Raw genomic sequence first — 14,336 nt, 5'->3', positions numbered from 1 at the left:
AGGGGCGTGTAGTTGAAAGCATATAGCGAAAAAACGGAGAAAATTGCCACCAATCGGATTTAAATTGATTTTTATTTAACAATACGGAAGATACAGGTGCTTATACCCGCCCGAGCAGAATTGTAACATCCGTGGCCCTGGGTTGAGCACTTTACATTTGAAATCTGAAAGTGTATGTAGACGTTAACGTTGTAAATTGCGAAAGTGCGTAAAACAGGGTGAAGTTGCGTCATGACTGTCATGTTTCAGAGCTAGTATCATCAGAAAACATGAAGTACGAGGCTAGGAGCGTCATGTGAACCAACCATGGCTAGCATTAGGCCTACCATACCATCTTGCCAATATTTGGAGTTAATAATGTCAAGGTAACAAATACACAACGGACCCAAACCTAGTGACATGGTGCAGTACATCATGGCTTCTACACTAGTAGTGCAGATGAATATAGCTATGCTAATTAGCTATGAGAAATGTGCTCAACGCTCGTTCAGGTTGATTTAGTAACTGAACTGTAGTATGGGACTAGACTGAGCTCGTCGTGAAGCGCGCCTGGGCGCACAACTAGGCGTGCGAGCTTCAGACTCAACTGTTCAGCATGAAAATTAAACAAACAAATATACATATGTATATTTACATATTTTATTGAGTCTGTTCGAAACTCACCTCGCTCCAACTGCACTCTTCTTCTGTTTCCGGCGAATTATAACCAAAACCAAACCATTGACGTACGCGTACTGCCCAACTCTATGGTACTAGTGCCTCCCACTGTTGGGGTTATGGTACTGCGACTACTGCCAGGCTGTACGCACTGCACTGTATGCCAAATCGCCAACTATAAATGCACCACCAGGCTGCCCCACCGACTTCAAATTTGACACATTTTTTGACACAATTTGACTTGAGTGATTCGGTGGTTGTCCAGAAACACCACAAAAGGCTCTGGTTTGATTGATTGATTGATTGAAGTAGGCTATTTATTAACAGTTTACAGTACAGTATATTTCAAGCACAACTCAATACAAAAACAACAGTGAGTGGACGACCCAATAAAGCACTACACTTGTTTACAAGAGAGTCCACCTTGTTCAATTCATCATAACATGAGACGTACAAATATACACTTCTATATAGACAAAGAACAGGAAATCATCATAAAGGAGGTAAACAGGGAAAATAAATATACAGTGAAGGGGAAAAGGGGTGGGTGGGGATTCAGATTTTACAGGGGCCAGTTTCGAATTGCAGCTGTCCGTAGGTGCCCTTTTGAAGGAGTCAAGGGTTTAGCATGTCTTAATGACTGTTGGTAGGGCGTTCCACATTTTGGTGGCATAGGAGCGAAAATAATTTAGTCCCACCCCAGGTGTTGTGGGTGTGGACTTCGTTGACATTAAGGAAGTATTTAGACAGGTACATGGGTATCTTGGTGGTGTATCGAATCTTGTGGACCAGACCCATAGCAAGATGTTGTACTTTGTCGACAACCCTAAGCCATTCCAGCTTGTCAAAGTGGGCAGGGAGCCTTGTTTTAAGGGCCTTTGAGGTGCTGTGGTACCAAGAGGTGCATGCACCTCTTGGTATCCTTTACTCCCATTCAAATCTGCTGCCAAGCCAATCAAACGAAGGTATGGGACACTGACCTGGAATACACTGTAAATCACTCCACTGATCACTCCCTATCCTGCTCCCTCCCAGTGAGCTGCGACGTTCCTCGAGGAAGCATACTAAAGGGCCTTTACTGTTCCTAGTGTACGTAAACGACATGTCATCAGCATGTGACTGCAATCTGTTCTTGTTTGCAGATGACTCAGCACTCCTGGTCTCAGGCAAGGACAGATTGCAGGTTCAAGAGACCCTTACCTCTGAACTCGGTTGAATCAGCACCTGGCTCATTGATAACAAACTATGGCAACAACTAGGCAAAACTGAATCCATTCTTCTTGGGTCCAGATTAAACAAGGTCAAATTAGACTTCACACAAGTTCACGGTCAAAGTGGGTGACAATGCCATCACAAGGAAAGATGAAATTATCTTCCTGGGTTCTCGATTCATTGAATACACAGGATATTAATGGAAAAAGTCCTGGGCTTATTTGGGTTATTCTTTCGCATTCTTTTGTATAAATCTGTTCCATGTGCTTTTTTGGGTTTTTTTTGTATGTATTCAACCCTTAAAATAAATAGTTAGCGTTTTAAGCAGACATAATAGTTTTGTTTATACAGAAGGGAATTATCAACATTTTTGGCAAACACCAATGCCATAAAATAGTCCCATGATATACTTCAGTATTAGGAGACTTTTTTAGGAGTTTTTTCTTCACTACATGACCATAGTCATGACATCAATGACCACAGTCAGTTTGACACCTGGAAGGTCCTGTGTCCTGCCACCCTCCACCAGCACCATGTTGTGCTCCTGTAGGTTGAGTGCGGGGACTGCCCCTAAAGGTGTTTGCACACTGGTGCGTTTCTTTGTCCGAATATCAGAGCGAATTTCAGAGGGCGTAAAAAAACCCAACAACCTCACTTTATGCCAATCACGTTTGCACACTGCCGCCGAATATTTAGTCTGTATAAAGTTTTTTCGGACCGGGGTCTATTTTAGCAGGGTTCCGCATCTGTCTAGTAGGGTCTAGTGGGGTGTTGGTGACAGGCAGACAGCCAGTGATAGCCTATAGTAATAGTAAGCCTACTACTTTCAGATCCGCAAAACGCAGTGAAAAAACGAGCCATCCCATTACTCAGACAACATGGCTTTGCGTGCAGTTATGGTTAGTAATGCGGGGTCGGACCAACGCGCCGTCGGAAAAATGACACGGCACCGTTCTGTCCGTCCCCAGGAATGAAGACCACTGCTTCCTTCCCGGAAAATTTCCGATATTGCTGACATGAAGTCTTCATTTGAGGACAACCGAATGTAGTACCGACAGCCAGGTTTAGGTGGTGATTTGGGTTTCCCTTGACGGTGCATTTGGTTCAGAGTCGCCATTGTTCTGATAAGGCATGGTCCTGTCCATGTGGAGGACGACTGGGACACTGCAGAGAATGTACAACACAAGTATCACATTAGAAAGTGGTATAGCTTTTGTAAATTGCTTTTTATAGCTGCTCAGGTGGTTTTGATGAGCCCTGAAGGGGTTCGGTGTCTTGCTCAGGAGGTGGAAGATTCCGGTACCCAGACAACCTAGTCTCTATACCCACCCACATTTAGTTTTAGCAAGATATGCAAGAAACAAGGAACCTACAAGGAACTTTACTGAGGGCTAAGATGGACACAAGAGAGGAAGAATAATTGTATTCCCTTGCTCTAAAACCGGGATCGAATTGGCAACATTTTCCTCCGGAAGAAGATACAGTGGAGAGAGAAATCACGCTTCCCAGCCCCCACCCTCCCCCTTCTTCACAGACACCTGTTGTGTGATTCCGGACTGGTGCCACGATCAAGCAACTTCAAGCAACACCCTCAAGGAACTTGGAAGATTCAAACACTGTGCACCAGATAGACTTAAAATAAATCACATCTGTGTGAAGTGAGGTGCGCTCTTATCATTGTATCATCAAGACGTAACATGTCCATTTGCTCAGACACTATTACGTAAAATTGTCCATTCATTGTCAATGGGAATTTATTTGTGTAGGACAAAAATAAGCTGATTTGGCCATGAGCTGATTTTTGACCATATAAACTTATTTAAACAACATAAACTGATTATATCTGCTGCAACCACTTAATGTGATTGAATTTCACAAGATGATACATTTTTCACAAGGCTATTGAAAAGCAGAGTTTGGCAATCAAACAGAACCACAGAGAGGTAATCATCAACAATTTGAAAACTTGCCTTGTAAAAGTGATTTCAACATTGGTCCAAAAGTAAGACTCCATAACGACATCGTCCCTGCAAAACATAAATTATTATAAAGCTCAGACTTTGTAGTATTTGATAAATAACGGTATATTATATTATATGCCAATACAATCTTAGCTTGACGTTTCAAGCTCATTACCAACTGTCCTTGCAGGGAACTAATTAGTTCCCATGACTGAAGTTATGTAGCATTTTGTGAGTCTTGTATAAACTCACTAATCATGCTTATCATGACTAGATAATTAATTTTTAACATGTATGGAATTGTATGGGTATGGAATTGTTGCTCTATATACAAACAACCATTAACACCATGTATTTTGGTCTTCACATGCCACACAAGAATTCAATACAATGGTTGAAATTTAATTTCATCTAAAAAAAGAAAACTGTGGAAAGGTATTTTGCACTCTGCCATGGAGGAGCTCTGCGGTTATAGCAAAGATAATGCAATGCATGTTACAGACAACTTATACATTTACTTGTACTAGAAAATAATTCTTAATGTAAGGGTTTATATAAACAGTACCATCCTTTGTTAAGTTTAAAACTGAGAGTAATAAACTATTACAAAAACCAATAATAATTCAAACCGTTACAAGGCGCTGGTGTCGCCGCATGGCGCTGGAAAAGCTGAAGCTCCTCCCACAGACCATGCAGGTGTAGGGCTTCTCCCCTGTGTGGATCCTCTGGTGCTCAGTCATGTGGACCTGCTGAGTGAAGTTTTTCCCACAGGTAGGACATTGGTAGGGACGCTCTCCTGAGTGGATCCTCAGGTGTTTAACCAGCGCCGATGCCTTCTGACAGTCTCTGCCACACACTGGACAGCAGTGCTTTGGTTTGCCATTGTTGCCTTCCTGGCTCTCCAGGCAGCCATTTTGTTCTGATGAAAGGTGGCAAGACAGTAAAGAAGTGTTATGATGCATGACAAATGATAATACTGATAATTTGAATGTGATCATCATCACTGCTAGTCCTAATTTGCTGCCACTTACCGATTATAACAGGCTTCCAATTTTCTTCCTCACCATCTGAATTAATCAAACCACTGACATCACCCTCCTCGTTCTCGGTTTTGATATCCTCCAAAACTGAACCTTTTTCCCTGTGTGAGTCACCATGGTTACCAAATGTGGGTGCTGAGGTGAAGCACTCCTGGGGGGAAAAAGCAGAAATGAGTATATTACCCTCATTTGCTATTAAAAAGCGGAAAAGGAAAATACAATCAAAAGCTCCTAAGCAATCTAGTCAATCATGCATTTGTCAGACAAATATTATTCAATATTCATGGTAAAAATGTGGAAATTCACCTGATCCTGTCCACCCAATGGCAGTGAACAACCATTCATATCTGTGGTGAATGCTTCCTTTTTGTGGAGTGTTTGGTGCTTTCTGAAAGCTTTCTTGGTGGAGAATCTTTCCTTACACACATCACACTGGTACGGTCCAGTATGGGACATCATCACATGTTGCTGCAGGCTGGATTTTGTGGTGAAACCACTGTCACAGATCTCACAAATGTGCTGCAGCCCACTCTGGTGGAGGAGATTGTGCTGCTCCAGTTTCTCAGGGGTGGAGAAATATTTGTCACACTGGACACATTGATTGGATGTTTCCTTTAAAAGATTAAGATACCACATTGTCTTTCATTTGGACAACCAATATAGACAACTCATACCACATTCATCTGTAAAAGGCAACTACTGTAGACAGACATATACTACAACACTAGACAACAAAGTCAGATCCCTTGTCGCAGATGTTTTTTAACTCTAAAGTAATGGCAACACAGAAACAATCTTCCCATTGCTTCAGTGTTTAAACCCATGGTCAAGAGAACCAGGATTGACTGATGATTTATGAATGATCCATGTCTCACCATGCTAGAGTTGTCTTCAGGTTTGAATGTGTCTTCACCTCCTGTGTGCATACACATGTGTTTCTTCAGCAAGCCCGGACGATTGAAGCTCTTCCAGCACAGAGGGCAAGGATTGGACTTCTGTCCTGTGTGCAGACGCAAATGATCATTCAAAGATGACAATGATGTGAAAACTTTGTCATAGAGAGAGCATGAGTGCAGGTTTTCATCTGTGTGAGATTTTTGGTGATCCCTCAGCCCTGTCCTTGAAGCAAAGCATTAGGGACATGAAGGGCAGTGGTTGGGTTTTTCTCCTGTGTGCGCCCTTTCATGTTGCCTTAAATTTCGTTTATCGATGAAACCTCTCCCACATATTCTCCCCGGGGTGCACTCTTTGGTGGACTACCACATGTTATTCTGCTAGAATCGCTTGACGCAGAATGGACAGCTGTACGGTCTGTCCCCTGAGTGTGCTGCCCGAATGTGGCGCTGCACATGGTAAGCTCTAGTAAATGATGTCCCACAAACTGAACGATGGTGAGGACTTTTCATCTTGCAGTTTTCCTGCTTCAAATTACCTTCTGCTGATGGACCAGGATTCTCAGTGTCAGAAACAATCCCCCCTCCTGTAAGACACACAAACTCTTACTGTTAATATAATAAGACACTTATCGTTCTTTAAAAGAATTAGCAACAGCAACCAATATGGAAGATGGGTTTATGGAAGACTCAGCCCAAAATCTTAACAGTAATATGAATGTTTTTGATTGATCCTAATTTTCTGCCAATTAAAGTTTATAATTCCAGTTCTCTTCCTCACCATCTGAAATAATCAAACCGCTGACAGAACTCTCCTCGTTCTCCATTTTGATATCCTCATCCAAAACGGAAGCTTTTTCCTTGTTTGAGTCACCATGGTTACCAAATGTGGATTCTGAGGTGAAGGAATCAGAAGTGTTGAATTGGCCATCTGCATCCTAGAAGAAAAATGACAATGCACCATTTATCTATCTACAGTATATACACATATACTGTGTGTCTATCTTTCCGTCCATCCATCCATATATATTATACACACACACACACACACACACACACACACACACACACACACACACACACACAGTATATAAATTGTACTCATTATTAATGACCTATGGATACCCCTACTGCTATTGGTATTACAGCCATATGTGTTGGTATGTAGATTACCCTCATCTGCTAATGCTACTATCATTAGGGAAAAGGAAATACAATCAAAAGCTCTTGAACAATTGAGTCAATCATACATTTGTCAGACAAATATTATTCATGGGACGAATACGGAAATTCACCTGGTCCTGTCCACCCAATGGCAGTGAATCATTCATAGCGAGTGACTCTGTGGTGAATGCTTCCTTTTTGTGGATTGTTTGGTGCTTTCTGAAAGCTTTCTTGGTGGAAAATCTTTCCTTACACACATCACACTGGTACCGTCCAGTATGGGACATCATCACATGTTGCTGCAGGCTGGATTTTGTGGTGAAACCACTGTCACAGATCTCACACACATGCTGCAGCCCACTCTGGTGGAGGAGATTGTGCTGCCCCAGTTTATCAGCGGTGGAGAAATATTTGTCACACAGGAGACATCGATTTGGTGTTTCCTTTAAAAAACAATGAAGATATCACATTGTCTTTCATTTGAACAGCCAATATAGACAACTCACACCAGTAATGGCAACAATGAAACAATCTTCCCATAGTTTCAGTGTTTAAACCCATGATGAAGAGCACAAGGACTGACATATCACAGATGAATGATTCATGTCTCACCTTGCTAGTGTTGTCTTCAGGATTCAACATATCTCCATCTCCTGTGTGTATACGCATGTGTTTCTTCAACAAGCCCGGACGATTGAAGCTCTTCAGGCATAGATGGCACGGGTGGGGTCCTGGCTGTCCTGTGTGCTTTCTCAAATGATCTTTCAAAGTTGTTGATGAGGTGAAAACCTTGTCACACAGTGAGCAGGACTGGAGGTTTTCCTCTGTATGAGATTTTTGATGCTCCTTCAGCCCTGTCATTGAAGCAAAGCGTTTTGGACATGAAGGGCAGTGGTAGGGTCTTTCTCCTGTGTGTGTCCTTTCATGTTGTATTAAATAGCATCTTCGGGTGAAGCCTCTCCTGCATACAGAGCAGTGGTAGACCTTACCACCCTCTGAGGTATGTCTCAGCAGCTGGTGCCTCTTCAGACAGCCTAGTTGTGCATAACTCATTCCACACTCAGAGCACGAGTAAGGTTTCTCCCCGGTGTGCAATCTTTGGTGGACTACCAGGCTTGCTTTCTGTATGAATCGCTTGCTACAGTACGGACAGCTGTATGGTTTGACCCCCGAATGTGTTGCCATGTGGCGCTTAATATTCGAAAGTTTCGTGAATTCTTTTCCACAAACGGAACAATGGTGAGGATCTTTTATTTTGCCGTCTTCCTGCTTTAAATCAACTTCTGCTGGTGGACAAGGATTCTCAGTGTCAGAAACAATACCCCCTCCTGTAAGAAACAAACTGACATTGTTAATAAGACAGGAAAAGTAACCAATGCAGAAGACTGCAGTCCAGCAGACTCGACCCAAAACATTATTATTAATGTTTTGATCAATCCTAATTTGCTGCCACTTAATGATTATAACAGGCTTCCAGTTCTCTTCCTCACCATCTGAATTAATCAAACCGCTGACAGAACACTCCTCGTTCTCCATTTTGATATCCTCATCCAAAACTGAACCTTTTCCCCAGTTTGAGTCACCATGGTTACCAAATGTGGGTTCGGTGAAGGTATTAGAGGTGTTAAATTGGCCATCTGCATCCTAGGAAAAAAATAAGACAATGCAATCTTAATATATTCTACCAATAAACACAATTAGCCATGTTTTGTAGGAGGGAAACCAACTGGGAGGAAAATTTCTGTCTCTGCACTAGACATCAGGGTGCCTGATAATTAGGAAGCAGAACTAGAAAAGAATAGTGTGTGGCTGACGTGTGCATCATCATGCTTGGTGATACTCCATTGTCTGGTGAGAAGAAGCTGACTGGTGGGGTCTCGCATTTTGTATTTCAAACGTGGTCGCCTACAACCTCACTAACACACACCAGTAACAGGATAGGTGTGCACCATAGAAGAGTGGCATTCTTTTGGGGCAAAATATAAAAATATATTATATTTGGAAAATGTTTTTTAGTAAAGTGTACATGATTCAAGCATCCTTAAACATTTGACAATATTAAGGTCTAATATTTCTACAATTGCTACAAAACATGTATACTGTATCAATGTATACTGTGTCATTTTGGGGCATAAACAAGAAGTTGAAGGATAAAAATAAGTCTGATAATGAATCGATGCTCCATGCATGTTCACATCATGTATACTTGAGACCATTTTTCAAATATTTTATTTTTTAACATTTGGGGGGGGGGGGATTTTCATATCTAAATATCTATCACTCGCAGACTGCCCTGCGTCTGCGAGTGTAAACCTTAAAGAAGTGCAAAGACACTTTACTAGAGGTTCATGTTGTGTAGTTTCCTTGCCGACCGTGTTGTAATAGCTGGGTCCCAATTCGTCCAAATTCAACAAGATTGTGCACTTCGTGAAAGGGTTTTAGATTTTTGCCCTGGTGTTAGGTATGGTTATAAGGTTTTCAAAAACCATCGCAAACGAGTTGGGCTCGTCCCCTAGTGCCAGTGGTCTGTTTGCAATGAATATAAAATTAAAGTATATGGTTAAAAACCAATATAATTGATAAAAAGAGATTTTCCAATGGATTCTATTAGTATTGGGTATGCTAAATAACATACAAAGAAATTGGGGGGAAATAACTTCTGGAAAGGCATCATTTTCAAGATGGCGTCCACGATGGCTGCCCAAATCATAACAATTATGCACTTGGTGACAAGTTAGTGATTTTTGGCATGGTGTTAGGTATGGGCATAAGGTTTTCAAAAACCATCACAAACGAGTTGGGCTTGCCTCGCCTCTAGTGGTTCGTTTGCAATTAATCCTATTTTAAATAGGCTAGCATTGGATTTATTGCAAACAGACCACTAGGGGGTGAGCCCAACTTGTGTGCATAATTGAGTGCATAATTGATATGATTTTTTACATATTAAATTCCAGCTTTATAGGCATTTTAAGCAGCTCGTGGAAACAATCTGGAAAATGATGCCTTTTCAGAAGTTGTTATTTCCTACATTTTAGTATGTTATTATTTAGCATATCCAAAACTAATAGAATCCATTGGAAAATCTCTTTTATCAATTATTTTGATTTGTAACCATATACTGACCCATTTAATATTAGATTAATTGCAAACGGACCACTAGGGGGCGAGTCAAACTTGTTTGTGATGGTTTTTGAAAACCTTATGCCCATACCTAACACCATGCCAAAAATCTAAAACTTGTCACCAAGTGCATGATTTTAACGAATTGGGACCCAGCGATAACTCCAAATATTTGTGAGACATATTCCTCTGTGGATTAGAAATTGATAATCTAAAATAGTCTCCTCATCAATTTACATTGCACAATGAAACCCATCTCTATGTCACTCTTTTAACTGATAAACAAATGTAAACAGAGTAAATTCTTTATTACTAATTAATGACCAACTAATTAATGAACCCTGCTGGCTGCTGATACTATACAAACAAATGTGTACCCCTATCTGCTACTAAAATTAGGAAAAAGGAAATACAATCAAACGTTCCTAAGCACTTTAGTCAATGCATTTGTCAGAAAAATATTATTTATGACAAAATGTGGAAATTCACCTGGTCCTGTCCACCTAGTGGCAGTGAACCATTCATAGAGAGAGTGACTCTGTGGTCAATCCTTCCTTTTTGCAGATTGTTTGGTGCTTTTTGAAAGCTTTCTTAGTGGAGAATCTTTCCTTACACACATCACACTGGTACCGTGTAGGTAGGACAACCAAGAAAACGTCTTACCACATCTTTCTGTATGAGGGCAACTACAGTATACTACAAAAGACAATGAAAAGTCTGATCCTTCTATATATCTGAAAAAGAGAAAGAGAGAAGAGAACCCGCACACTCATCTGCTCCAAAGGTTTTTGGGAGCAGATGAGTGTGTGGGTTCTTTTTCTGATGCCACTTTTGAACTCAGCACCTCCACTAAGTGATGTGCGTATTTTACTAGTTTCTGTAGACAAATATCTGTAAACTCGACACTAATTGCAGCAAAGAAACAATCCTCCCATTGTTTCAGTGTTATTAAACCCATGATGAAAAGCACCAGGATTGATTGATGAATGATCCATGTCTCACCTTGCTAGTGTTGTCTTCAGGATTCAATGTGTCTCCATCCCCTGTGTGTATAGACATGTGTTTCTTCAGCAAGCCAGGACGATTGAAGCTCTTCCAGCATAGAGGGCAAGGGTGGGGTCCTGGCTGACCTGTGTGCTTTCTCACATGATCTTTCAAAGATGATGATGAGGTGAAAACCTTGTCACAAAGAGAGCAGGAGTGGAGGTTTTCCTTAGTGTGAGATTTTTGGTGATCGCTCAGTCCTGTCCTTGTAGCAAAGCATTTGAGACATGAAGGGCAGTGGTAGGGTCTTTCTCCTGTGTGTGTCCTTTCGTGTTCTAATAAAAGCCGTCTTCGGACGAAGCCTCTACTGCATACAGAGCAGTGGTACGGTCTCTCAGAGGTATGTCTCAGCATCTGGTGCGTCTTCAGAGAGCCTAGCTGTGAATAACTCACTCCACACTCAGTGCACGAGTAAGGTTTCTCCCCGGTGTGCACTCTTTGGTGGACAACCACAGCTTCTTTCTGCTTGAATCGCTTGCCACAGAATGGACAGCTGTGTGGTCTGTCCCCTGAGTGTACTGCCCGAATGTGGCGCTCCACATGGTTAGCTGTAGTAAAAGATTTCCCACAAACTGAACAATGGTGAGGACCTTTCGTCTTGCGATTTTCCTGCTTCAAATCACCTTCTGCTGATGGACAAGGATTCTCAGTGTCAGAAGAAATACCCAAACCTGTAAGAAACAAACTCACATTGTTATTAAGATAAACCACAACAAATACACAATGTGAAAGAGAGGTTTCTGGCAGACAGAGTCCAGAATCTTAACAGTAATGAATGTTTTTTGGACTTAATATTTCTTCACCTTTATCAATAAGATGCTGACTCAGACTGTCTTCCATACTCTCGTCTGTATCTTCCTCCTCTCTGAAAGTGTCTTCATGATCTGTTTCTCCTTCCTCCATTTACTCAGCTGGGTTTCTCAGATGACAGAACAAGGATCTCCGGCACAGACGGATCTGGAGTTGATTTATCAGCACTAGACTTCATGAAAAACAAGATAATGGAATACCAGGCATCATTTTACACATCTGACCTAAATACATGACAATGATCTTGAATTCAAAATCAAATCTATCTTGAGCTGGGCTCACACTAGGACAATTGGGCCGATTGATGTCTGAAGTCATCCCTCCCAATAATCAGGTTGGTTCCAGATTCGAGGCTGGATGGAACTGATTAATTAATGTTAGGGGTTTACAGATCCAAAATGTAAACCTCCGGATGTGCTTGACTTTTAGGATTTTAAATACTTTTTTGAACGGAAGAGACATTGCATTTTGTTCAAATATACAGTAACATTTAAGCAGAAACAAACAGATCACACAAATTTCCACTGCAGATTAAAGGGCTGCATCTTTTTCAGTGTCCAAATTGTCTGTCAGAGTCTGTGGACATTGAGTGACAAATTAACGGATTCCATAGTTTGTTTACAGCAATAGTATCTATATTGTTCTATTACCCAGCGCCAGCGATCCTGTGGTTGCAACCCAGGCCACTTCTTCTAATATAAGCCCGACACCAAACTCCAGTTCTCACATTCCTCATTTACTCTCAAAATACATACATATATGCAACAATACTACAGAGATTTTATTTTTTTATAATCAGATCACAAGACTAAAACAGATCATATAGGCCTATTGTGGAATAACCTCTGAAGTCTGAACCTTCTCATGCTTATTGAAAAACTATTAAATTAAAAAGTGTAAATGCTCATTATCTGACACCAATGATTCTAACTCCTTGTGCTCGCTAGATAGAGATCAGGTGGTTTCCATCTCATACTATTCTTTGCTGCCGTTAAACCAGCCAACAGAACTCTTGTCACTTATGCAGTGTTCTGATGAATTGAAAATGGTGGTCCCTGTTGTAAACAAGTATAATGCTTCAGTGTGTTGTCCACAGTAACAGTCTTTGTATTGAGTTGTGCTTTCATGTGAAATGTACCCATTCTGAAAACTGTTAATAAATACTTCAATCAATCAATCAAGCTTAGAGATTAATCATCACTTATTAATATAATGTGTGGCATACTAGACAGGGTGTTCAATTCCATTTCCATCAGAGTAGAGATTAGAGAAATGCAAAACATGACTCTCTCTCTCCCTCTCACGCACGCACACGCACTCGCACACACACACACACACACACACACACACACACACACACACACACAAGCTGATGAACAGTGTCGCGTTAATCATTATCAGACCTCAACTTATTGTTTATGAGCATGATACTAGTACTACTATCCCACAGGCTTTGTAACAATTTGTAGAAAATGAAATAATAGGTCTTAAGTGTTCATTATTTCATACCATGTTAAAAAAACATGCATTTTGAATCTTTATTGCCTTATTTTTGAAAAGAATACAGCCAATTTAATAGAGGTTCCCACTCGTTTACTCTGCCCACTGCCCACAATGTTAGGTGCCCACTCTTCCGGTTATCATCTTGCCAATATTTGGAGTTAATGTCAAGGCAAAATCAAAGTATAACACAACCCAAACCTAGTGGCATTGTGCATTACATCCATGGCTTCTACACTAGTAGGGAATGTAGCTAATATGCTAATTTGCTAAGAGGAATGTACTCTGCTCAGCGCTCGTTCAGAACGGCCCTGTCTGACTGAGGCGGCTCGCCGTGAAGCGCCCCCGCGCGAGCAACAAGGCGTGCGAGTGTCCACTGTCCATGCCGACGTTTGAACAAATATGTTTTTATTTTTATTTTAGAGTCTGTTCGAAACTCACCTCGCTCCAACTGTACTTTTCTTGTTTCCGGCAAATAATATCTAGCAAACCATTGGCATATTGCCTCCCACTGTTGGGGTTAAGGTACTGCGGCTGCCCATCAGAGCCTTCTATGTTGATTATACAACAGTAACAACAGTGGTTTGGATGACAGAGGACATGCGGGATTGCGGGCCCGGGGTAGCCTGGTTTCCAGCCCATAGACCCCGCCCACTCCACTGAGCGCACTGGAGGTCAGAGTCTGACAACCAGGCTAGGCCGCCCGGGGGTCCTTGAGGGTGTCAGGCCCGCCCAGAGCCCTAGCTGCCGTACAAAGCCAATAAGTCTACTTGCCAGCCCATTGTGAACCCGGACATTTTGAGTACCCTAAAGTTTTATGTTAGAAATGTTGAGTATGGGTCCGCCCGGCATTTAGAAACTTCCGGATGCTAATTTGCATATGTTGGGCAATTTTCAAAATTAGCATAAAATGGGGGTACCACTGTCAAGGCAAC

At 41.5% G+C, this 14,336-nt stretch overlaps 1 protein-coding gene across 4 annotated transcripts; it reads right to left on the bottom strand.

The window, feature by feature from the left end:
- Window positions 1–164: 164 nt before the first annotated feature.
- LOC310856392 (uncharacterized protein) lies at window positions 165–14,002 on the bottom strand. 4 transcript variants are annotated; one of them, XR_014569088.1, is made up of 15 exons: window positions 13,843–14,002; window positions 11,895–12,073; window positions 11,050–11,762; window positions 8,418–8,571; window positions 7,540–8,255; window positions 7,059–7,370; window positions 6,545–6,701; window positions 6,303–6,350; window positions 5,746–5,870; window positions 5,177–5,482; window positions 4,862–5,021; window positions 4,460–4,749; window positions 3,840–3,896; window positions 1,041–3,033; window positions 165–813 (listed from the first exon to the last, which is right to left on the bottom strand). XR_014569088.1 is itself a non-coding variant. In XM_083761798.1 (14 exons), exons 2-13 carry the CDS (start codon window positions 11,992–11,994, stop codon window positions 3,855–3,857), a joined length of 3,123 nt encoding a protein of 1,040 aa, XP_083617924.1. In that variant the 5' UTR covers window positions 11,995–12,073; window positions 13,843–14,002; the 3' UTR covers window positions 956–3,033; window positions 3,840–3,854. The 4 variants fall into 4 exon arrangements, 1 of the variants encoding a protein (XP_083617924.1); XR_014569089.1 differs by having other exon boundaries at window positions 4,466–4,749; XR_014569090.1 differs by having other exon boundaries at window positions 11,895–12,068.
- Between the last annotated feature and the right edge of the window lie 334 nt (window positions 14,003–14,336).

The sequence above is a fragment of the Protomyctophum parallelum genome, assembly GCF_964188405.1.
Source record: "Protomyctophum parallelum genome assembly, chromosome: 3".
Taxonomy (NCBI): domain Eukaryota; kingdom Metazoa; phylum Chordata; class Actinopteri; order Myctophiformes; family Myctophidae; genus Protomyctophum; species Protomyctophum parallelum.
This window is presented reverse-complemented; position numbering and strand designations above follow the sequence as displayed.